The sequence below is a fragment of the Entelurus aequoreus genome, linkage group LG04 (assembly GCF_033978785.1).
Source record: "Entelurus aequoreus isolate RoL-2023_Sb linkage group LG04, RoL_Eaeq_v1.1, whole genome shotgun sequence".
NCBI classification, from domain to species: Eukaryota; Metazoa; Chordata; class Actinopteri; order Syngnathiformes; family Syngnathidae; genus Entelurus; species Entelurus aequoreus.
Genome location: NC_084734.1, coordinates 43,134,115 through 43,160,377, shown reverse-complemented (window position 1 = coordinate 43,160,377; position 26,263 = coordinate 43,134,115). Strand labels below are relative to the sequence as shown.

The 26,263-nt window shown below is 39.0% G+C and overlaps 1 protein-coding gene across 2 annotated transcripts in view; it reads left to right on the top strand.

The window, feature by feature from the left end:
• Positions 1–26,263, top strand: part of mfsd2b (MFSD2 lysolipid transporter B, sphingolipid) — a 72,336-nt gene that overhangs the window by 8,484 nt on the left and 37,589 nt on the right. For both annotated transcript variants that reach the window (XM_062044938.1, XM_062044936.1), the window contains exons 3-4: positions 24,578–24,703; positions 24,774–24,898. In XM_062044938.1, the coding sequence (XP_061900922.1) occupies positions 24,578–24,703; positions 24,774–24,898 (251 nt within the window). The remainder of the gene's footprint in view (positions 1–24,577; positions 24,704–24,773; positions 24,899–26,263) is intronic.

Sequence of the window (26,263 nt, the reverse complement as noted above, 5' to 3'; positions counted from 1 at the left end):
GTTGTATTCGCACAATTCAAGGAGTAAGTTGAAAGAAGCAAAGCTTATGTTTAATCTTACCTACCCCTTCTTTGTGTATTTTACTGATAGTTCATTCACACCATACCTTTTATATGTTTACATTAAGTTCACTTCCTGTGTGAAAGAAAGGAAGGTGTTGGAAAACAATATAAATACATTTCAAATACCAATCAAACCTTGGAGGCAGTGCGAAGATATTTATGAAATATGAAATAAATAACCTTTTGGAATTTGTTCTGATTTGTGACGTTTTCTGACTTGTGACGTCTGCAGATACTGTATATCCATATATAGTAGAAATGTACCCAAAAATCTTTGTGCGAATCCGCCATTTTTGATTTATGTACGAGCGTTGGTAGTTGGCACAACAAAATGCCCAAAGTATGACCCGAAGAACAAAATTGCTTTGTTGTTGGTTGTAATAACCAACGTAGGTAGGTGACTACACACCCCTTCGGTCTCATCTGAAGAAGTAACAATTAAGTTTCTGGCTAACTTTTTCATTTTGTGGCAATGTGCCTTCAACTGGGAAGAAGTATGTCCTCGTGTGTGCAAACAACCTCTTTGAAGATTCCTGCTTCTCAAAACTGCGGCAATATAAAGATGGATTTTTCCAAAAGCTACATTTAATGACTGAATCTGTGACTACGATTTATGGTAATTAGGGCGACAAGGAAATGCTAAGTAATAACAGGAGATTGGCAATGTTTGAATGATATGGTAGCAATGTCAGCTCAATTTGCAGTGGAGCTTGTAGTTTAGTCTTCTAATGTAGGACAACAGCTTCACCAACCTCCAGGAATATAGATAATATTTTTTTCTAAAAGCTACTTTTAAGGATAAAATTAATGGGGACACAGACATAATACTAACCATTTCGATGCTTTCATTCCAAACCTTTCTTCTAAACTTTCTTCTTCGATTCCTTTTTGCTCCGGGCCTGACTTTAACTCGTACATATATGGTAGGAAGCTAAAATCTGTTAGACTTTGACTTCCTCTATTGTCATTCAAATTTGAACTTTACAGTACAGATAAGAACAACATTTTGTTGCATTAGCTCGTCAAGTGCAGGATAAAAGAGCAATAAGGTGCACATATAAATAAATAGATTACTGCACAGATAAATATATTGCACTTTTGCATATGCAACCACATTTATGGATGTATGTAATATTGTCTTTATATTCCAGTGAGTTAATCCGTTTTTTGGGGCAATTGAGGGGATTGAGAGTTGCTGTTGTGGAAAAGTTTTGACTTTAATGATAAATGTAATAGGTGTCATGTGAGAGTGTAACGAGTCACACAGCAAATACATGTGATTTCAAGTTCGTCAAATGCAAAAACAATAGATTGGTCTAACTTAATTTGGATAAAATGCATACGGTGACACTTTTGTCCGATTTTTAAATGTGTTTACTCATATCATGATTCTTATGGCGTACCATAAAGATGCCACAAAAAGCAAAAGAAAAAGCAAAACAGGTGCTGAGATAAACTTTTGATGCTAGTGTGACCTCATGCATGATGGGGATTTTAACTGCGACATTAGATGCATATTTTCTCTGAACATTTTAGGTTAGCAATTGTGTGACCTCACAAGCGTTTTGAGTTTAAACTGTTGTACAGTATTTACGTTTGAAAAGACAGCAGATTCAGATCTGGATTCTCTCCTTCCTGGCCTTTCAAGGCATTGTGGTACTTAGAGTTTGTTTCCTCTGTGAGCAAACAGCAAGAAGCATTGAAGCCCATTTCTTTTTTTAGCTATTTATTACATGTTTAATTCTGCATGACTGACTGTCAGTCATGATTTTTCCTGCTCTAAGTGATGCACAGGATGACGCCACTGACGTGTGTCCTCCTGAGAGCAATCGTCTTCTCTAGTGGATTTTGCGCTTTACAAAACAAGGCTTTTTTTCCCCAGGAATGTTTACCTTTGACAAAAGAAATAGAGCAAAACACAAATGGCCACTGCAGAGGACGCTTGTTCTTAAAGGGGAACTGCACTTTTTTTTTTAAAATTTTGCCTGTCATTCACAATCATTATGTAAGACATGTTGATGGATTCTAACTTGTACATAAACGTAAATAAAAGTCAGCTTACAGCGGAGCCAATGAGAGGTCCTCTATTCCGCCCATAAAACCCAATAAATAACCATCCAAAAACCGCCAAACAATACTCCATTTACATTACGTGACTTGAATATTAACCAAGTATTAGTGATATTGTTATTATAAGCGCTAACGCAGACAAATTATTTACAGCGGCGCCGTGATCACTAGCTTGTGTCCCTATGTTGACATCATTGACTGATGAGCTGCTTCCTCGTTTCCTTGCTCGTCAAACTTTTTTCTAGATCATAAATCATGCATCTCGCCTGGATAGTGGAAGGAAGAGGATGCACTCTGACAAGTTGCTACACTTTGACAGCCAATTTAGACCCGGCAATGGCGAGAACAACACAAAAAGACGCTGTGTTCAACCCCCCTTTTCTTCGCGAGGATTATGAGACATTTTTAATCTAAACGAGAATATGTGAACATCCTTTCAGTCGGCATCTTAAAGGCCTACTGAAATGATTTTTTTTTTATTTATACGGGGATAGCAGATCCATTCTATGTGTCGTACTTGATCATTTCGCGATATTGCCATATTTTTGCTGAAAGGATTTAGTAGAGAACATCGACGATAAAGTTCGCAACTTTTGATCGCTGATAAAAAAAAGCCTTGCCTGTACCGGAAGTAGCGTGACGTCACAGGCTGAAGGGCTCCTCACATTTCCCCATTGTTTACACCAGCAGCGAGAGCGATACGGACCGAGAAAGCGACGATTTCCCCATTAATTTGAGCGAGGATGAAAGATTTGTGGATGAGGTACGTCAGAGTGAAGGACTAGAGTGCAGTGCAGGATGTATCTTTTTTCGCTCTGACCGTAACGTAGGTACAAGGGTTCATTGGATTCCACACTTTCTCCTTTTTCTATTGTGGATCACGGATTTGTATTTTAAACCACCTCGGATACTATATCCTCTTGAAAATGAGAGTCGAGAAAGCGAAATGGACATTCACAGTGACTTTTATCTCCACGACAATACATCGGTGAAGCACTTTAGCTACGGAGCTAACGTGATAGCATCATGCTTAAATGCAGATAGAAACAAAAGAAATAAACCCCTGACTGGAAGGATAGACAGAAAATCAACAATACTATTAAACCATGGACATGTAACTACACGGTTAATGCTTTCCAACCTGTCGAAGCTTAACAATGCTGTTGCTAATGACGCCATTGAAGCTAACTTAGCTACGGGACCTCGACAGAGCTATGCTAAAAACATTAGCTCTCCACCTACGCCAGCCAGCCCTCATCTGCTCATCAACACCCGTGCTCACCTGCGTTCCAGCGATCGACGGAGCGACGAAGGACTTCACCCGATCACAGATGCGGTCGGCGGCCCGGAGACGGAGGAAGTCAAGGTGAGGTCGCCGGCTAGCGCGTCTGCTATCCATCTCAAAGTTCTTCTGGTTGTGTTGCTGTAGGCCGCCGCTAATACACCGATCCCACCTACAGCTTTCTTCTTTGCAGTCTTCATTGTTCATTAAACAAATTGCAAAAGATTCACCAACACAGATGTCCAGAATACTGTGGAATTATGTGGTGAAAACAGAGCTTTTTGTATTGGATCCAATGGGGTCCGAATACTTCCGTTCACTCCGTGACGTCACGCGCAAACGTCATCATACCGAGACGTTTTCAACCGGAAGTTTCGCGGGAAATTTAAAATTGCACTTTATAAGTTAAAGGCCTACTGAAACCTACTACTACCGACCACACAGTCTGATAGTTTATATATCAATGATGAAATCTTCACATTGCAACACATGCCAATACGGCCGGGTTAACTTATAGAGTGACTTTTAAAACTTCCCGGGAAATATCCGGCTGAAACGTCGCGGTATGATGACGTATGCGCGTGACGAAGTCAGAGTAACGGAAGTTATGGTACCCGTAGAATCCTATACAAAAAGCTCTGTTTTCATTTCATAATTCCACAGTATTTTGGACATCTTTTGCAATTTGTTTAATGAACAATGAAGGCTGCAAAGAAGAGAGTTGTAGGTGGGATCGGTGTATTAGCAGCGGACTACAGCAACACAACCAGGAGGACCTTGTTGGAGCGCTAGCCGCGCTAGCCGCGCTAGCCGTGCTAGCCGCCGACCTCACCTTGACTTCCTACGTCTCCGGGCCGCCAAACGCATCGGGTGAAGTCCTTCATCCTTCTGCCGATCGCTGGAACGCAGGTGAGCACGGGTGTTGATGAGTAGATGAGGGCTGGCTGGCGTAGGTGGAGAGCTAATGTTTTTAGCATAGCTCTGTGAGGTCCCGTTGCTAAGTTGCTAAGTTAGCTTCAATGGCGTTGTTAGCACAGCATTGTTAACCTTCGCCAGCCTGGAAAGCATTAACCGTGTATTTACATGTCCACGGTTTAATAGTATTGTTGATTGTCTATCTATCCTTCCAGTCAGAGGTTTATTTTTTTGTTTCTATATGCAGTTAAAGCACGATGCTATCACGTTAGCTCGTAGCTAAAGCATTTCGCCGATGTATTGTCGTGGAGATAAAAGGCACTGAATGTCCATTTTGCGTTCTCGACTCTCATTTTCAAGAGGATATAGTATCCGAGGTGGTTTAACATACAAATCCGTGATCCACAATAAAAAAAGGAGAGTGTGGAATCCAATGAGCCAGCTTGTACCTAAGTTACGGTCAGAGCGAAAAAAGATACGTCCATCACTGTCTCTCAAGTCCTTCACTGTAACGTTCCTCATCTACGAATCTTTCATCCTCGCTCAAATTAATGGGGTAATCATCACTTTCTCGGTCCGAATCTCTCTCGCTCCATTGTAAACAATGGGGAATTGTGAGGAATACTAGCTCCTGTGACGTCACGCTACTTCCGGTACAGGCAAGGCTTTTTTTTTATCAGCGAGCAAAAGTTGCGAACTTTATCGTCGATTTTCTCTATTAAATCCTTTCAGCAAAAATATGGCAATATCGCGAAATGATCAAGTATGACACATAGAATGGATCTGCTATTCCCGTTTAAATAAAAAAAAATCATTTCAGTAGGCCTTTAACCCGGCTGTATTGGCATGTGTTGCAATGTTAAGATTTCATCATTGATATATAAACTATCAGACTGCGTGGTCGGTAGTAGTGGGTTTCAGTAGGCCTTTAATGACAGCAGACGTTGCACAGTAAGTGATGTTTTATTATGTTAATTGGCCTTAATGAAGTTTGCAGTGAGTAATAATCAATGACGTAAAAAAAGGAAACGTGATGCAATTTTTAAACTAATGCGCTGTGCATGCTTAAAATGATCAAAATACGTACATTTTACATGTTATTATAAATGTGTCTGTTACTACATTACATATATACTTACATCATGTATATAAAACCTTAATGGAGGTGTTAAGATTTTTTTAAAGGGCTTTATAGGCAGAATAGAGCGACTCCCATAGGCTACCTTGCAAACGGACTTTTGATCACATTAGTTTACTATTTAGAACGCATTAAAAAAATATATACATCCGACGTTATGTCTTTAATAATGATTGTGAACAATAGACAAAATTCTCCCAAAAAGTGCAGTTCCCATTTAAGAAGATATGCATTCTAAATGTGCTTTCTGGGAAAATGTCAATAACTTGAGTTAATTGAAGTTATGTCCGTTACAATCTCGGAATCCAGTGATTACCTATTGGTACGCGGGTCTCTGCCTATGACTTTTGCGAACGAGTCAAGTCTTTTAAACGGCTATTATAAGTGACTGATGAGAACTGATTAGCAGTTGTGAGTCCTTTGTTTGCGAGCTGTTCTTACTCAAGCACCTCAACAAATGTAAAGGAGTCATTATCATTTTTATTCTAAAACAATTCCTTTAGAGAAATGGACAAAACATACACTCTGATTCGCTGTTCGGTCTCCATTTAGATTGCTAGTAGTATTGTTTCGCAGCTAATGGAGTCAATAATGAATGAGGAACAACGACTTATCACACCATAACCAAGTAGTTTTATTAATTTAATCATGTTATTAACCTTTATGGGTAAACATTTTGAAGTTATTTTTGTCCATATTTCTGCAATTGTAACAACTTTTAATTGGAGACCAGACAACCAATTAGAGGATATGTTTGTCTGGTTTGGCTTGACTCGTTACACTTTCACATGACACTTATTTAATTTATCATTGAAGTCAAAACTTTTCCACAACAGTGACGGATTTTAGCATCCAACCATATACAGTCGTGGTCAAAAGTTTACATACACTTGTAAAGAACATAATGTCATGGCTGTCTTCAGTTTCCAATAATTTGTACAACTCTTATTTTTTGTGATAGAGTGATTGGAGCACATACTTGTTGGTCACAAAAAACATTCATGAAGTTTGGTACTTTTATGAATTTATTATGTGTCTACTGAAAATGTGACCAAATATGCTGGGTCAAAAGTATACATACAGCAATGTTAATATTTGGTTACATGTCCCTTGGCAAGTTTCACTGCAATAATGCACTTTTGGTAGCCATCCACAAGCTTCTGGCAAGCTTCTTGTTGAATTTTTGACCATTCCAATTGACAAAATTGGTGCAGTTCAGCTAAATTTGTTGGTTTTCTGTCATTGACTTGTTTCTTCAGCATTGTCCACATGTTTAAGTCAGGACTTTGGGAAGGCCATTCTAAAACCTTAATTCTAGCCTTATTTAGCCATTCCTTTACCACTTTTGACGTTAAAAAAAATTAAATTAACGACAAAATAGAGGAAAACACAAATAAGCCACGTGAGCTCTGGAAAATTCTCAACAACCAGCTTCCTGGTTGCAGCCAGAAACTTAAAACAAGACTCACCAACATCAGCATCAAGGAGGGTGACTCCCTCATTACAGACAAAATGGAGGTAGCTAGCAGACTTAACATCTTTTTCACCAGCATAGCCGCAACTCTTGTCAACAAGCTGTCCCACCACTCTGGTCGCTTTGGTGTAGAACACATTAAAGCCTTCTACAGAAAGCTAGGAGTATCCAATGATGATTTCAAATTAGAAATGGTCACAGCTGATGAGGTGTTTAAAAAATTGAGCGCGCTCCACCCTAACAAGGCCACCGGCCTTGATAATATTCCCTCCAGATTCCTCAGGGACTCTGCCACCACCATTGCCCCGATCATCACGCACATAATAAACCTATCAATTACACAAGGCCAAGTACCAAAAGATTTTAAGATAGCAAGAGTAACTTCCCTCTTTAAAAAAGGAAGCAAATTGGAACCTGGCAACTACCGACCTGTTTCTATTCTCAGTTCCATTTCGAAAGTAATGGAGAAAATAGTTTATGAACAGGTCGATAGTTACCTTGCCACTAATAAACTCATGTACAAATTCCAATCCGGCTTCAGAACTAACCACTCCACTGACACATGCCTTCTCTATCTGACCGACCACATTAAACATGAGGTGGACGCGGGCATATACTGCGGCATGGTCATGCTGGACCTTCAGAAGGCCTTTGACACCGTTAACCACGCTATACTGTTGGATAAGCTCAGAGCAATCGGATTTAACAAAACCTCATGGAGCTGGATGCAATCTTACTTGGAGGTGAGGGAGCAGGTGGTAGAGGTGAACGGCACCGTGTCCCCCCCCCCCCCCCCCTCTCGGTGAGCTGTGGAGTCCCCCAAGGCAGTATATTGGGACCTTTACTGTTCTTAATATACATAAACGACATGTCATCGGCATGCGACTGTGAATTGTTTTTGTTTGCGGATGACTCTGCCTTGCTGGTATCCGGCAAGGACAAGTCACAGGTGGAGAAAATCCTCAGTGCTGAGCTCTGTAGAACTTGCACCTGGCTCGCTGACAACAAGCTATCCATACACTTGGGTAAAACGGAATCCATCCTGTTTGGGTCCCACATCAACCTCAAGAAAGTCAATGACTTCACCATAAAAGTAGGTGACATTGTTATCACCAGGAAAGATGAGGTCACCTACCTAGGTTCCATTCTAGAGGCTAACCTTTCCTGTGATAAAATGGCAACCAAGGTAATCAAAAAGGTTAACCAACGAACGAGATTTCTCTACAGAATTTCCTCTCTGGTCAACAAAAGCACCTTGAGGATTCTGGCGGGAACTCTCGTTCAACCCTTTTTCGATTACGCATGCACCTCCTGGTACCCCAGCACCTCCAAAACCCTCAAATCTAAACTCCAAACATCTCAGAACAAGCTAGTCAGGTTACTTCTAGACCTCCACCCCAGACCCCACCTCACTCCTACCCACTTCTCTAAAGTGGGCTGGCTCAAGGTGGAGGACAGAGTTAAACAACTTGCACTGAGCCTAGTCTATAAAATCCGCTACACCTCCCTGATACCGAAGTACATGTCAAACTACTTCCTTAACGTAAATGACCGCCATAATCACAACACCAGGGGGAGCTCCACTAACCACGTTAAACCAAGATTCCGAAATTATAAAGGTCTTAACTCATTCTCTTTCTATGCCACATCAATGTGGAATGCGCTCCCAACAGGTATAAAAGAAAGGGCATCTCTATCCTCCTTCAAAACCGCAATAAAAGTTCACCTCCAGGCAGCTACAACCCTAAACTAACACCCTCCCCGGATTGCTAATAATCAAATGTAAACAATCAAATGCAGATACTTTTTCTTATGCCTTCTGATCTCCCTCTCTCTCTCTCTCTCTCTCTCTCTCTCTCTCTCTCTCTCTCTCTCTCTCTCTCTCTCTCTCTCTCTCTCTCTCTCTCTATGTCCACTACTTGATGTCCATATCCTACCCCCCCTCCACACCCCTGATTGTAAATAATGTAAATAATTCAATGTGATTATCTTGTGAAATGACTGTATTATGATGATAGTATATATGATAGTATATATCTGTATCATGAATCAATTTAAGTGGACCTCGACTTAAACAAGTTGAAAAACTTATTCGGGTGTTGCCATTTAGTGGTCAATTGTACGGAATATGTACTTCACTGTGCAACCTACTAATAAAAGTCTCAATCAATCAATCAATGGTTGGGGTCATTGTCCTGTTGGAACACCCAACTGTGCCCAAGACCCAACCTCCGTGCTGATGATTTTAGGTTGTCCTGAAAAATTTGAAGGTAATCCTCCTTTTTCATTGTCATATTTACTCTCTATAAAGCTCCAGTTCCATTGGCAGTAAAACAGGCCCAGAGCATAATACTACCACCACCATTCTTGACGGTAGGCATGGTGTTCCTGGGATTAAAGGCCTCACCTTTTCTCCTCCAAACATATTGCTCGGTATTGTGGCCAAACAGCTTAATTTTTGTTTCATCTGACATCACATGGACAAAGATAAGACCTTCTGGAGGAAAGTTCTGTGGTCAGAACTTATTGGAAACTCAAGACAGCCATGACATTATGTTCTTTACAAGTGTATGTAAACTTTTGACCACGACTGTATGTACGATTTAAAGTCAGACCCGGAGCAAAAAGGAACTGGAGAAGAAACTTCAGAAGAAATTAAGACTTGAAATGAATGCATCTAAATGGGTGGTATTATGTCTGTCTCCCCATTAATCTTATCCTTAAAATACGTTTTCAGGAAAATCATTCTTTATATTCCCGGTGATTATTGAAGCTGTTGTCCTACATTAGAAGAAAAAGCTACAAGCTACACTACAAATCAAGCTAACATTGCTAACATATCATTCAAACATTGCCAATCAACTGTTATTACTTACCGTTTCATTGTCTCCTCCTTTGCCATAAATCGTAGGTACCGACTCCGCCATTAAAAGTAGCTTTTGGAAAAATCCATATTTATATTGCTGCAGGTTTGTGAAGCAGGAATCTTCAAAGTGGTTGGCGCCCACGAAGAGATACTTCCTCCCAGTTGAAGGCACATTGCCGCAAAATTAGTCAATAATGAATGAGAAACTTTGCTTGCCACAGCTAAGTTGTTTTATTAATTTGGTTATATTAACCTTCATGGGTGAGATAGGCTTCAGCACCCCCCGTGACCTCGAAAGGGACAAGCGGTAGAAAATGGATGGATGGATGGGTGTCATTTTACAAAAATTATGAAGTTATTTTTGTACATTTGCAATTGTAACAACTGCTTTAATTGAAGACCAGACAACCAATCAGAGCGTACAATTGTCCAATTCTCTGATTGGTTGCCTTTTTGGCACACATGTAATGTTGTGTGCCAACCTAAAAAAAATACAGAGCAGAAACCAGAGCAAATGTAGAGAAAAAAATTGAACACGCTGAGAAAGGGAGAGCGAGCGCAGAAAACAGTACTTATTGCACATTAATATGGATGATAACAAACACGCTAACACATTTATTAAGCATAAAATAAAGGTATTTTTCCTCAAACATTTTCATTTCATTTGGGTTAATTTTTTTTTTTTTTAATATAACGAATGTGCTTACAAAATATTATTTTATGTGCTCAAAATATGCCTTTGCTACCTCAACACTAAAGCACAAATATAAATCCATACATACATGCAAGAATATATAGACAGTTTATCTAATCTACTGTAGTCCGGATAAGATGGAATGCTTCATCGCTAACGTATCAATACATTTGTCAATCTACTGTTACTGGACTTAATGTGTAATTAGATAAATTGTACTGTAGGAAATGATAAATTGTACTGTAGGAAATGTCTCTGCTATTAAATATAGTTTTGGATAAATCCCTCTGTATTTTAGTGCTGCAACTGGTCTAGTAACTAATCAACTTTAACTAGTCATCTTAACCAGGGTTTCCTAACCTTTTTGACGTCAGGGCCCAACTACAGAGAGGCTCGGGACCCACTGAAATATTACCACAGAATCGGTAATCTTACTCTTGATTTTAATCTTGTTCATTAATTATATCTAACCTACTTACAAGGCTTGGATCAGACTAATTAAAGACATTAATACTAATCAAATATACTGCAAAAGGAGGGACTCATAAAACTGATGGAGAAAAAGTACATACAATTATGCAGTGCCAAAAAAAAAAATCTAACAAAATCAATAATAAATAATAATAACATATATATGTTTCTTAAATAATATGTCAATAAAATTAAAGTGTCTCTATGACTTTAGCTCCAGACTTCTTCTGTTTCTTTGAGATTGTCATTACTGCCACATGTGGTGGAATAGTGTATTACAACTGAGTAATAAATAAATGGGTTGTACTTGTATAGCGCTTTTCTACCTTCAAGTTACTCAACGCGCTTTGACAGTATTTCCACATTCACCCATTCACACACACATTCACACACTGATGGCGGGAGCTGCCATGCAAGGCGCTAACCAGCACCCATCAGGAGCAAGGGTGAAGTGTCTTGCCCAAGGACACAACGGACGTGACTAGGATGGTAGAAGGTGGGGATTGAACCCCAGTAACCAGCAACCCTCCGATTGCTGGCACTGCCACTCTACCAATTTCGCCACGTCCAGTACTGCTGAGAAACATACATTTTTTGGCAGACCTCTAAACACCGATCTTAACGATTAGTCAACTAATCAGATTATGAAGTGTATACATATTCAGTGGTTCTAATTTAGCCATTAGCTTTTATTTCCAGTTTAAGATATTTTTAGGCATGTGCTAACTAACAACAACAATGAAAAATGTATTCAGAAATATTTATTCATACTGTAGCTGCTGTTCATTAACCTGTTAAATTTTTTCCCTAAACTTTTGTCCATTTTAAAGCAAGGACAGACAAATTGCCTATTAAAACATCAAACAGCAAAGCTATCTAACTCCCTCAAAAAGAAAATAGCATTTTGTGATGATGATGTGTTTAGAACCCTGCACACAGGTACAGTATATACAAACCCTGTTTCCATATGAGTTGGGAAATTGTGTTAGATGTAAATATAAACGGAATACAATGATTTGCAAATCCTTTTCAACCCATATTCAATTGAATGCACTACAAAGACAATATATTTGATGTTCAAACTCATACATTTTTTGTTGTTGTTGTAAATAATCATTAACTTAGAATTTCATGGCTGCAACACGTGCCAAGGTGGTTGGGAAAGGGCATGTTCACCACTGTGTTACATGGCCTTTCCTTTTAACAACACTCAGTAAACGTTTGGGAACTGAGGAGACACATTTTTTAAGCTTCTCAGGTGGAATTCTTTCCCATTCTTGCTTGATGTACAGCTTAAGTTGTTCAACAGTCCGGGGGTCTCCGTTGTGGTATTTTAGGCTTCATAATGCGCCACACATTTTCAATGGGAGACAGGTCTGGACTACAGGCAGGCCAGTCTAGTACCCGCACTCTTTTACTATGAAGCCATGTTGATGTAACACGTGGCTTGGCATTGTCTTGCTGAAATAAGCAGGGGCGTCCATGGTAACATTGCTTAGATGGCAACATATGTTGCTCCAAAACCTGTATGTACCTTTCAGCATTAATGGAGCCTTCACAGATGTGTAAGTTACCCATGTCTTGGGCACTAACGGGGCGGCATGGCGTAGTGGGTTGAGCGGCCTTGCCAGAAACCTGAGGGTTGCAGGTTCGCTCCCCGCCTCTTACCATCCAAAAATCGCTGCCGTTGTGTCCTTGGGCAGGACACTTCACCCTTGCCCCCGGTGCCGCTCACACCGGAGAATGAATGATGAATGAATGAGTTGTAAAAATGAATGATGGGTTCTCACTTCTCTGTGAAGCGCTTTGAGTGTCTAGAAAAAGCGCTATATAAATCTAATCCATTATTATTATTATTATTAATACACCCCCATACCATCACAGATGCTGGCTTTTCAACTTTGCGCCTATAACAATTCGGATGGTTCTTTTCCTCTTTGGTCCAGAGGACACGACGTCCACAGTTTCCAAAAACAATTTGAAATGTGGACTCGTCAGACCACAGAACACTTTTCCACTTTGTATCAGTCCATCTTAGATGAGCTCAGGCCCAGCGAAGCCGACGGCGTTTCTGGGTGTTGTTGATAAACGGTTTTCGCCTTGCATAGGAGAGTTTTAACTTGCACTTACAGATGTCGCGACCAACTGTAGTTACTGACAGTGGGTTTCTGAAGTGTTCCTGAGCCCATGTGGTGATATCCTTTACACACTGATGTCGCTTGTTGATGCAGTACAGCCTGAAGGATCGAAGGTCACGGGCTTAGCTGCTTACGTGCAGTGATTTCTCCAGATTCTCTAAACCCTTTGATGATATTACGGACCGTAGATGGTGAAATCCCTAAATTCCTTGCAATAGCTGGTTGAGAAAGGTTTTTCTTAAACTGTTCAACAATTTGCTCGTGCATTTGTTGACAAAGTGGTGACCCTCGCCCCATCCTTGTTTGTGAATGACTGAGCATTTCATGGAATCTAGATTTATACCCAATCATGGCACCCACCTGTTCCCAATTTGCCTGTTCACCTGTGGGATGTTCCAAATAAGTGTTTGATGAGCATTCCTCAACTTTATCAGTATTTATTGCCACCTTTCCCAACTTCTTTATCACGTGTTGCTGGCATCAAATTCTAAAGTTAATGATTATTTGCACAAAAAAAAAAGTTTATCAGTTTAATCATCAAATATGTTGTCTTTGTAGCATATTCAACTGCATATGGGTTGAAAAAGATTTGCAAATCATTGTATTCTGTTTATATTTACATCTAACACAATTTCCCAACTCATATGGAAACAGGGTTTGTAGATAAAAGTTTAGAATACCTTGTCACGAACAGGGGCATGGCATAAATTTTGGGCCCCCATACCCAAGACTCTCAAAGAGCATGTCATCCCACCCTAAACCCAATGTTGCTGCCTCACATACACACTTGGTATTTTTAAATGCACTGAAAAGTAATTATTGCATGGATTTGGTTGAAACCAGCTTTTTAAAACTCATGTAAGCACCATACTTTGGTTTTTGACCTTTTAAAGCTAGGGTTAAGATAACTACATATGTAGAACAAACTCCGTAAAAAAATTGGTTTTATTTTGAAAAAAAGTAATTTTTTTTCTTACAAAAAAGCCAATATCAAGTGGTCAGAATATGCATTTTAAAAATCATATAAGCTGTCATTATTCACTTAAAGGACCCATATGTAGGAATCTGGCCAGAAATGGCACTGTAATCAGGGTCAAAATTCTGTAGTCCCCTCCCCCTCTCCCTGACTGAGGTTGCCAGATATGCAGCCGAATCCAGCTTGATCGACTGGGCTACTCCAAGGAACTTCAAACTTTCACTGCCTCTTACTAGGAGTTGAGGTGCTGGGACCATAAAAGCTGAATAGACAAGTGTTTTGTCAATAACAAATCTCAATCAACACATTTTACACAGAAATTAGGTTATTTTCAGGATGTCATGCCTGCGTACAATATCACAACAAATAGCAATCATATGGTTATTGTCAGTACTATCAAAAAACAAAGACTAAAACAAACTACAACCAACGCTAGCAATGGTTATACTGGTGAAAATCAGTAGAGCATGCTTAGCAGCCTAATGCATGCCCAAAACTAAATGATCCATTTTACCAAGGTACAGTATGCCTATAGGCTACTGTTTCAAACGTTTCAGATTGCCATATAACTTGGTACATGTAGGCCACAATATGCAAACACGGATGAGGAATTATTTTATCATGTGAGTTGGCTGTCTCCATACGTTTCTCATTGCCATGACAGCCGTGCTAATGTTGGAACCCATTTCCTCAGCGTATCAGCATATTGAGAACCAAATAGGCACTGACACTATCCATATCCACATAGGTTTTATTTGTCAAAAATATATTTTGCCCTGTCAGTTCAATTACACATCAACATACAGGCTAATGGGCATTTATTTCCCCCGTTATCTTATATGTCGATGTGTATGCTCCCATTGACCGGGCTAGCATGCTAAGCCTTCGTTGTACGAACATACTAGCTTTGTTAGACAAGATCATAGACTGTATTGGAATATAATTTACATACGAAATGTCCATTTCCATTTATTACAAGTATTAAGAATACGTAAATGCCTGACTTACCTATCAAGGAGAAATTAGCAAGTTTGGCGTCAGATGAAAAAATCTTCTCCGCCTTCAATCGTCTTCATCTTTCGAAGCCATCGCCGATACAAATTCTCGTTTTGTTCCTGGCATTGTCATGAATAAGTTGAGAATCGTAACGAGGCCTTTTTGATTTACTAAGGTCTGACATGTTTAGTAACTTTACCAGTGGCAGTAGCTCGACGAAGATGGCGGTGCGTAACTGGCAACCTGGATGTGAAACACTCACAGACTTTCTAATTGGTCAAACAGTAGAGGGCGGGGCATCGAAATGAAAACAATAACAAGATTTCGGGGCTATAAATCTAATTTTGAAATGAGCATATCTCGGCTGAACTACTGTTATCAGTTATAGAGGTATTCGAAAAGAACATTGGACATATCAGGGCCATTTAATGATGACTTGACATGAAATTATTACATATGGCTCCTTTCACTTAAATATGATCATCCAACAGTCAAGTTTTCCTCTGGTTTAGAGTGTAAAATAGAGATTAGGATTATTAGGATTTTTCACCAATGTACAGCCATCACCACTGTTAAAAGAGATCCAAGCACATACAGAAGATTACATGACTTTGGAGTGTAGTGCTGCATAACATGCCTCTTCATAAAACCCGTGTCACGTGACGTCAAACTTGACACCTCGTTGGCTGGTTCTGAGACAGGATCGACGGCTTCAGTCTTAATTTAGCAGAAGTGGGTCTCGCGTATTGAAGCAGTGAATTTTTCTGCATTTAATTTTTTTACCCTGAATTTTCATACCCTGAATTTTAACACATAATTTTTAAACACCAAAGTTTTATACACACGCATTTTACCATCGATTGTTTTTCACTGAAATTGTGAATTGATGTAAAATCTGGTCACAAAATTAAAATGCTAAAAATTCAGTTACATAAATTCAGTGTCGAAAAAAGCTTTCATGAAAAAGACAGAAATGAACCTCCATAAAAGGTGAGCGTTCATGATGTTATGACGTTTGTGTTGAGTAATATGTTCCAAAGCTAGGTTTGCAGCTATGCAGGTGGAATGAACCATTTAGTATTTTTGATAGGGGCTATAGGTAGTCTTAGACATTCTTAATTGGATTCAAGCAACCTTATCATTGATTTTTTACGGCTATATTAATTTTATGGAAACATTTATGACGTCCTTTTTACATTTTTATAAATTAAATATTTAAATGGCAGAAAATCTTCAAACCTTACAAAAGCCCTGTGCGTGGGGCTCCGGTGTATCATCTCCACTTCACACATCCCTACAGCGTAAACTACTAGTTTAAAAAAGTTTTACACAACTTTTTAAAAAATGTTATAAGCTACTAATTGGGGTTTTATTTGGTGTAAACTGTCTACATCTAAACGATTGTGTGGACGATGACACATTTTGGTCCCCGCTCGTCATGAAGGGGTGATGGTCAAACCATTTAAGAGCCACTAACCTAATCAATATGTTCCCAGACACTGTGCATTACAGCATCTGGCAACCATCAGCAAAATCATCAGCAGTCTCTGCTTTCACGCACGTAATCCATAATCTGGAGTGATGACAGCGCGGGATTTAACCCTGATGTATCCACAAACTATCTGCAAATCCCTGAGTTTGGTGGCTCGGTGTTAGCAGCTTATCTCATGGCTGCACATTCAACGCAAGTCATTTGGCTTGGCTCCGCACTTTGAGTCATCGAAACACAGTATGGGTTGTCCGGGGAGTAGGCTGTCAACTGGAGCGTTTCTGCCAAGAGGAAAAGAATGCAGATTTAGTACTATATTAAAAGTAATAAGTCACTTCTACAACCATATTCTTATATTATAGGCCATAGAGTGCACCGATGTTTAAGCTGCAGCCACCAAATTTGAGGAGAAATAAATCTTTTTACATATATTTTCCGCACTGGACCATAAGCCGCAGATGTAAATGTTTATTTCCATACCATAATTGTTTCCTACCGGTGCCTGTCACATGACAGTAAAACGGCTGATCAAACAAAACAGAAGTCATCGTCATGGTCCCACTAGCTGTCCCAGATAGCTCTCCAATCAGCTAAACAGACTCAATAACTCCACAGTGACATTCTGGTGAATTACAAAACTGAAACAATAAAAAAAGAATACCCTTGTAAATGTGCTAGCATATTTGCTAATGCTAACAAAGCCAGCGTGATTACATTACGATATCACCTACAAAGATGCATGAAAATACTCATACAGAGATCACAAATGGGACGGTTTAGTAAGTATAAATTAATTAAGTTATATTGTAAAACTTACAAACGTTGCTTGATGTGATCAATGAAAAAGCCTTTTGAGCAGAAACGCTATGGACAAATGTGTCCGGTTCAAGGAACAAAACAGGATGTACATTGGTAAACTCGTCCAAGAGATGGCACCATAGCACAAACAATAACACACCTTTTCAGTGTCTCTGTCGATGTTAAAAAGTATTTGTTGAATACAAAACATTAGCCGCACCGTTTTATTAGCTGCAAGGTTCAAAGCGTAGGGAAAAAGTAATGCCTTATAATCCAAAAAATATGGTAATACCACAAACTAGCGCATAGTTTATCCTCGTGGAGGCGGGACATCCTGTTTATGCGGCCTTTGATGATAACAAGTCCATAGCGCAGAGTTTGGAGGGTAGAGAACACTAAGATGATATTTTCACACATATCAGCAGAGTGGAGGCAGCAGACAGCAAAGACTTTGATTTCTTCCCAATTAGTTCTAATTGCAGCAGGAGTTTAGAAGTTGCAGCCTTTACTTACATAACCTCTCAGCCGCTCGTCTTGAGATTGAATAATTACACTGCCGGTTCTCCTGGTAATTGTTGCTCTCCCAGGCCCTTGATGTTTTGACAGGGCCCGAAAAGAAAAAAAACGTAAGAGTAGAGAGAACGAGGGCCGGGTAATAACAGTGTTTCACTCGGAGATGTGGTCGCTTTGGTGTTTATTCCTCTTTCATGCGCTCCCATTAGCTCCTTTGAGAGTTCCTTCTTATTCACGTGTGGGAACATAAAGCTATGACTCAAAACATTTCTAGAGTAGTGACTGAAAATTAGGCAGAAAAAGTGTCTTTATTTTTATTTTTTGTTAGCATGACAATTTTACACATAAAGGATCTCAAACTGTACATTTTTGGCTCAATGATGAAAATGTGCAAGGTTGTTCAGTTAGGGTAAAGCGTGCTAGATCGTTTGTTTACACCAAAACTACATGATGTTCAAGTATATTAATGTTAAGAGATTTTCGGCCTTTTTGTATGGTAACATGGTATGGCAGCTGTAGGAAATCCACTGCCATACATGATTTGATGTCTAAAATGCAGTTAAAAAGGGTATCTAATGGTCCTGTGTCTTCAGAAGACACGGCAATGTACAACTGTGTATCTTTAGCGTAACTATGGAAACCCACATCTACATCATTGGTTACTGAGCAACATGCATCCATACCTACATAAAAAAACACCGGAACCAGTTAAAACAGTACCAGAGAGGCTGACCAGGTGTCTGAGTCTATTTGATAAAATGCGATGGTCTACTGCAGGGGTGTAAAACTCATTTTAGATCAGGGGCCAGATGGAGAAAAATCTACTCCTAAGTGGGCCGGACTGGTAAAATCACGGCAGGATAACTTAAAAATAAAGACAACTTCAGATTGTTTTCTTTGTTTAAAAATAGAACAAGCACATTCTGAAAATGTACAAATCATAATGTTGTTGGGTTTTTTTAAAGTTACATGTTGCGGCTCATAGTATTCTACCTTTATTTGTCGTTATTTATACTTTCTGAATACATTATGTGATAATGTTCATCAGTCAACTCATTGGTGTCAATTTTCAATTTATCAAGATAAAAAAATAATATAAGAATCAAATTACAGGATGTTATTCATGTAGGTTGCTCATTTTCCTCGACTGATGTACTAACATCATGTGGTTTATTTTTGTTTACATATGTAGCATAATCTACATAAGTACAAACAATTGCTATTGCGACATCTAGTGGACACATTGAGAACAACAGTTTCTTTCATCCAAAAATTTCTTTATCAAAAGCAGTGCTTATAATAATAATAATAATAATAATACATTTTATTTGGTATAGCGCTTTTCAGAGTACTCAAAGACGCTTTATAGGATAAAAAATGTAAATATAAAACATTTCAAAGTAATAATATAAAATACAGGAAATATAAAAGCAGTCCATTGTAAAATACATAATAATACTGGACATTTACAAGACAATTATATCCAGTAGAACCAACATGGTGAAATTTTGATTATCTAAATTCCGCCTGATGTTGTTTAAAATGTTTAAAAGTGCTTTCTTGGTGTGGTGGTAATCCTAAAACCAGACTGATTTATTTCTTAAATGTTATTTCCATTTAAAAAGTTGTTGACTCGGTTAAAAAACGTTTTTTTCCAAAATCCTTTTTAAAAACTGTAGGTTGGATACAGGTCAATAGATATTTAACATGTTTGGGCCTAAACTGCTCTTCTTCAAAAGAGGACTCACCACCGCCGTTAGCTAGTTTTTCAGTCATTATTCCACCAAAGCTACATGATATTCATGTTGAGGGAGTATATAAAATTATGACAATAAAATCATACACAAGTATTAAGAAAAAAGTCATAAAATGCCCTTTCATGGACACATACTTAATATACAATACAACCACACCTCATTTACATCATCACACAAAGACAATACATGCTCTTGTTCACATCTGTCATCATTTGTAAAAACAACCATGATTTTAACAGACACACCTCACAATTTACAACAAAAATGCTCTCATGGATAAATATAATACACATATGAACTTGAAGTGCCATCCCATTCCTAACCCGTAGGGTTCAATATGATGTCGGTCCACCTTTTGCAGCTATTAGAGATTCAACTCTTCTGGGAAGGCTGTCCACAAGGTTGCAGAGTGTGTTTATAGGAATTTTCGATCATTCTTCCAAAAGCGCATTGGTGAGGTCACCCACTGATGTTGGTCGGGAAGGCCTGGCTCTCCGTCTCTGTTCTAATTCATCCCAAAGGTGTTCTATTGGGTTCAGGTCAGGACTCTGTGCAGGCCAGTCAAGTTCATCCACACCAGACTCTGTCATCCATGTCTTTATGGATCTTGCTTTGTGCACTGGTGCACAGTCATGTTGGAAGAGGAAAGGGGCCGTTCCAAACTGTTCCCACAAGGTTGGGAGCATGGAATTGTGGAATTGTCCAAAATGTTTTGGTATCCTGGAGCATTCAAAGTTCCTTTCACTGGAAATAAGGGGCCAAGCCCAACTCCTGAAAAACAACCCCACACCATAATTCCTCCTCCACCAAATTTCACACACGGCACAATGCAGTCCGAAATGTACCGTTCTCCTGGCAACCTCCAAACCTAGACTCATCCATCAGATTGCCAGATGGAAAAGCGTGATTCATCACTCCAGAGAACACGCCTCCACTGCTCTAGAGTCCAGTGGTGACGTGCTTTACACCACTGCATCCGACTCTTTACATTGGACTTGGTGATGTATGGCTTAGATGCAGCTGCTCGGCCATGGAAACCCATTCTATGAAGCTCTCTGCGTACTGCACGTGGGCTAATTGGAAGGTCACATGAAGTTTGGAGCTCTGTAGCAACTGACTGTACAGAAAGTCTTTGCACTATGCGCTTCAGCATCCGCTGACCCCTCTCTGTCAGTTTACATGGCCTACCACTTGGTGGCTGAGTTGCTGTTGTTCCCAAACTCTTCCATTTTCTTATAATAAAGCCGACAGTTGACTTTGGAATAGTTAGGAGCGAGGAAATTTCACGACTGGATTAGTTGCTCAGGTGGCATCCTATGACAGTTCCACGCTGGAAATCACTGAGAGCGGCCCATTCTTTCACAAATGTTTGTAGAAACAGTCTCTATGCCTAAGTGCTTGATTTTAACACCTGTGGCCGGGCCAAGTGATTAGGACACCCGATTCTGATCATTTGGATGGGTGGCCAAATACTTTTGTTAATATAGTGTATTATTCAACAATATGCAGCACAATGTGTCGGCCTTATTGTGGTCTTAATTTTCGTGCCGTTCACAGCAATGGAATGCCCTGTTGACACTTTGCCACTTCTAGCTTAGGCTTGCGGCTCAAAAGGGTGTGACACATCTATAGTTACTTGTATAAGTCCATCACACCAAAGCTACATGAAATCAAGTGTGTCATGTTGAGGGAATATGGGCATTTTTGTTGTAAGCAATGTTATGTTTTAATCACCATTCTTTGATTTGTCAGCTAAAAACTACAGCAGATTCTTACTAAACTTTGTTAGGGCCGCTGCATTACCCAAGCAAAGAGGAAATATATTTTATTGTCTGGTATGTTCCCAAAAGATCCAGTCCTAATCCAAATAAAGGTGCAGAATTTTCACGTTTTGGCTTCTACAGGACTGGATTTAAATGAAACTGACATTTATTGGATTATTTGCTCTTGGCGGCAACCGGGTGATATTTAAACAGGCACAACGCCGACGGGACAACGTTCAATTACCGTACCCTATTTGCAAGGAATTAACTGCTCAGTAAACATTAGACGGTGAAAGGGCCCGAAGTTGGTTACACTTTAGGGCGTTTTTTATTTCCAGCGGGTTGTGGCGCTTCTCGACGGCGGTCCACATTTAAATAGACGCCGAAAACATCCGGGACGCTTTGGCTGTGGTTGTGAAAGTGATGATGATGATGATGATGATGGTGCCGTGTAAATAACAGGCTTGTTACCGGAGTGTCTATTGATTTTTGCTCGGTTTGTTTATTTCTTTTTGAGAGGAGGCATTCACAGGAGCAGGTCAGGAACAGTAAACAGGAGACTTGCTTGCTCGACTATTATCATACAGTATGTTATATTTATAGCACTGGATGTAATATACAGCATGTGCTTATTTTGCAACCTTCTGAATTACAATACTCACCCAAAAATGTCCTTTGCTGTTATTTGACTTCTACAGGTGACTTACAGTATGTACAGTAGTCTTCTTTATTGTTGCTTGTTAGACGGTGCTTATGAGTAATATCCAGCGGTTTCTATTTTTAACAGCACTTACGTCATCCTTCACTGTGTGAATAATGGATGATGACACAATTCTTTCTTTTTAAATGTACACTGTTTTGGCCTCCTAATTCCCAGAAGAAAGCGAGTGATGAAACGATAGGTGACAAAGCAAAAAGTAATTGGTAATTGCGCCTGTTGATGTGTCAAGAGGCGCATTTTTTTTTTGTATTCAGCTCAGCTCATAATCACGGACAAAAGAGAGGGTTATATTTATACAGTTGCAGTTTCATTTGGGATTATTGCGCTTTTTAAAACAACAATTAGCTAAAAATTTAACATTTTTACAAATTTAGGACACTTTAGGCCTGATTTACTAAAGGTTTGCGTGTACTAAAACATGTGCAACCTGATAGCACATGCAAAGCTGATCTACTAAACGTGTGCAAAGTGGATGGCGTCCGTTAAGTGAGCAAAATAAGGTGTGCAAGTTATTTTGCGTCTCTGTCTTCATTAATATGCAAGATATATGCTGATCATCAAAACAGCCACAATACCAGGACGAGGAGATGCAAATATAATTATTTTCCACGCGCAATGTGATTTATCAGTACTCATCATAGTTTTGCGAGCACTGTTTTGCGTTTTATTTAATACTTGTCAGAAGGACGTGCAAACTGACAGTTCCACACACGGCTGCAGGATCGGTGCTCGCGCTGCACAGACGAGAATCCTCCGTCCTACGTGTGTTTGTCAACATTTTGAACTGTCGGAAATTAAAAATATTAGACATATTATCTATTAAGCTACATAATGTTATAATTTTATAGCTTCTAGAGGACTTAAAATGTGGATTAAAACTAGTGCAATTGATGTGTTTTGGTGTCCTTTTTTTCTGCATAGAATATATTTTATTAAATTATTTCTTATATTAAAAAAGCCTTTTTAAATATGCATTTTTTCCGTCTTGAGGGGAGTAAGTGCAGCCTCTCTATAACGAGTGCACCTTCGCCGGTAGTGGTTTTAACGTAGATGCACTGCAAGACTGCTTCTAAAATGCCCATAAAAAGTGGTAAATGTCTCCTGATTGTTTGAAACACAACAAAAAGCCACAGATAGGAGCATGATGACATGAATGTGCCGTTAATGAGAGTGTCTCCTTGTTTATGCCCCGTATAGCGCATGTAAAATCCTCATTTAAATAAGGCAGTCTGCAGAACTCCTCAATTGCACACGCAGTGTTAGTCTATCACACGCAACACGCCGACTAATAGTACAAGCTACTTTATAGATTGCACACTTTGTTCACCACGTGGTGTTTGAATCTTCTCGTAAATCAGTCCCTTAATTTGTTATGGTTATGATGAAGGTGTAATTCCACAACTTGGCCACTAAGTAGCCCAACTAAACTCTTAATTAAAGTTAAGTTAAGTTAAAGTACCAATGATTGTCACATTTCACCACTAGTTTTGGTGAAATTTGTCCTCTGCATTTGACCCATCCCCTTATGCACCCCCTGGAAGGTGAGGGGAGCAGTGAGCAGCAGCGGTGGCCACGCCTGGGAATATTTTTTGGTGATTTAACCCCCAATTCCAACCCTTGATGCTGAGTGCCAAACAGGGAGGTATTGGGTCCCATTTTTATAGTCTTTGGTATGACTCGGCCGGGGTTTGAACTCACGACCTACCGATCTCAGAGCAGACACTCTAACCACTAGGCCACTGAGTAGATTATTAGTTAGTTAGTGATGGGTCAATTGATACAGAAGCATCAATGCATTATAAAACACAAGGAGTGATATTGTGTACCTCGATACCTCAATATGTGTGTCAAAAAAACAAACTGTGAAGCACCAACCTGTGTTTATAAAGAAGCGCGTCTTTTGACTCTTGAGCTCGTACTAAAAAAAGTTGGAGGAGTGACATGGATATGTGTAGCCATCATCGATCTAAATGGAACTAAGAAAAGGAAAGACTTCCAGAGTGTGGTATGGTTTTAAATGTATAGCCCCAAAAAGGGTAAATGTTTTTTTCCTGTTTCCTATTTGACTCATTGACCAGAGTTGGACGTTTCATATTCCTGTTCTGCACAAAAAACTATTGTATTTGCTAACTATTCATTTTATTTGCAAGTTAAAGGCAGCGGCTTTTCCAATTCAAAAACAGTATCAGTGCAATGTCAATTAAGCCAGTAAAAATGTATAAATGTACCCATCACAAACTCTACTTGTGCTGTTTGGAATGTGTGACAAAAAAATCCAAAAGGTGCACGTCATGGGGTATGTTGTGGTTGTCTGAAGTCTAAAACATGCATTTGAGTTTTTGTGTTATTTCGTTTAGCACAAAACCAATCTTTTTTATTTTTACTACGAATTAGTGTGAATTTTCTATGAAATTCTTGGAAAAAACATTCCTATTTTTGTTATTTTTCTCACAGACAGACCTCAATCAGAAGTTGTCGGTGTGCAATAAGCTGTGTTTCGCCATCGGAGGCGTGCCCAAAGAGGTGGCCGCCAGCGCCACAGCCTTCTTCCTGCAAATCTACCTGCTGGACGTAGCCCAGGTAACGTGTCTGAGAGAGGGGGACATTGTCATGTGACCAAAAATGAATTTAAAAAAGGAATGTGCCGCAGATCAACGCCTTCCAAGCATCCATGGTGCTGTTCATCGGGAAGGCCTGGGGAGCCCTGACGGACCCCGTGGTCGGCTTCTTCATTACCAAGACCAAGTGGACCAAGATCGGTAGACTCATGCCTTGGTACGACCCTTTTATTACCCCCACCAAGCAGTGAGCAGGAGTACACAAAATACTACTTCACTCATTTAAATGACATCTCACTTGTTTTGACGCTGCATGATGGGCTGTTTTAGTCATTTTCTTTTATTGGCTAACATTTTATGAATCAAAATGACAATGGAGTTTTTTTGTTTTATGGTACTTCATTTGTAAAAGTGAATTTTTTAACGAAAGCTGGAATTTGATATTTAACTACTCTCGACGGTGCATGATAGATAGTTTCAGACGTTTTTTTTTTTGCCAAAAATTATAAATCAAATACACTTGCATTAGAAAGTAAAAAAATTTAAAATACACATCAGAAAGTGACAACAAAATTGAAAATACACATGAGAAAGTAAAATATTACAATATACGCATTAAAAAGTAAAACATTTGAAAATACACATTAAAACGTAAAAAAAATATTACAAACTCAAATTGTAAAAAACTTGAATAATATTAAATATGAAAAATATCAAATAAATGGGATAAAACTGCTATGATATGCAAAGGAGTGGGATTAAATAAACAATTTTTCTTCCTACTCCTTTTTGGACGTGCCATACTTAAACAACTGGAAATATGTGATGCATTAGTAATTGTATTGTATATATGTTCGAAATAAACTTAAACTATAACTAACAAACTATTTGTTAAAACTGAAAAATAAAAAACTATGCATCAGAAAGTAAAAACATTAGAAAACTCACATTAGAAAGTGTAAGAATTTGAAAATATGCATTAGAAAGTAACAACATTGAAAATACGCATGAAAAAGTCAAATGTTCTGATTGATTGATTGAGACTTTTATTAGTAGGTTGCACAGTGAAATACATATTCCGTACAATTGACCACTAAATGGTAACACCCGAATAAGTTTTTCAACTTGTTTAAGTCGGGGTCCACTTAAATTGATTCATGATACAGATATATACTATCAGATATATACTATCATCATAATACAGTCATCACACAAAATAATCACATTGAATTATTTACATTATTTACAATCAGGGGTGTGGAGGGGGCAGGGGGGGGGGTAGGATATGGACAGCAAGTAGTGGTCATAGAGAGAGAGAGAGAGAGAGAGAGAGAGAGAGAGAGAGAGAGAGAGAGAGAGAGAGAGAGAGAGAGAGAGAGAGAGATCAGAAGGCATAAGAAAAAGTATCTGCATTTGATTGTTTACATTTGATTATTAGCAATCCGGGGAGGGTGTTAGTTTAGGGTTGTAGCTGCCTAAGATATGCATTAGAGATTAAAAATTATAAACTACGCATTAGAAAGTAGAACATCAGAAAATACACATTAAAAAGTAAAAAAAAAAAGATTGTCCGCATTAGAAA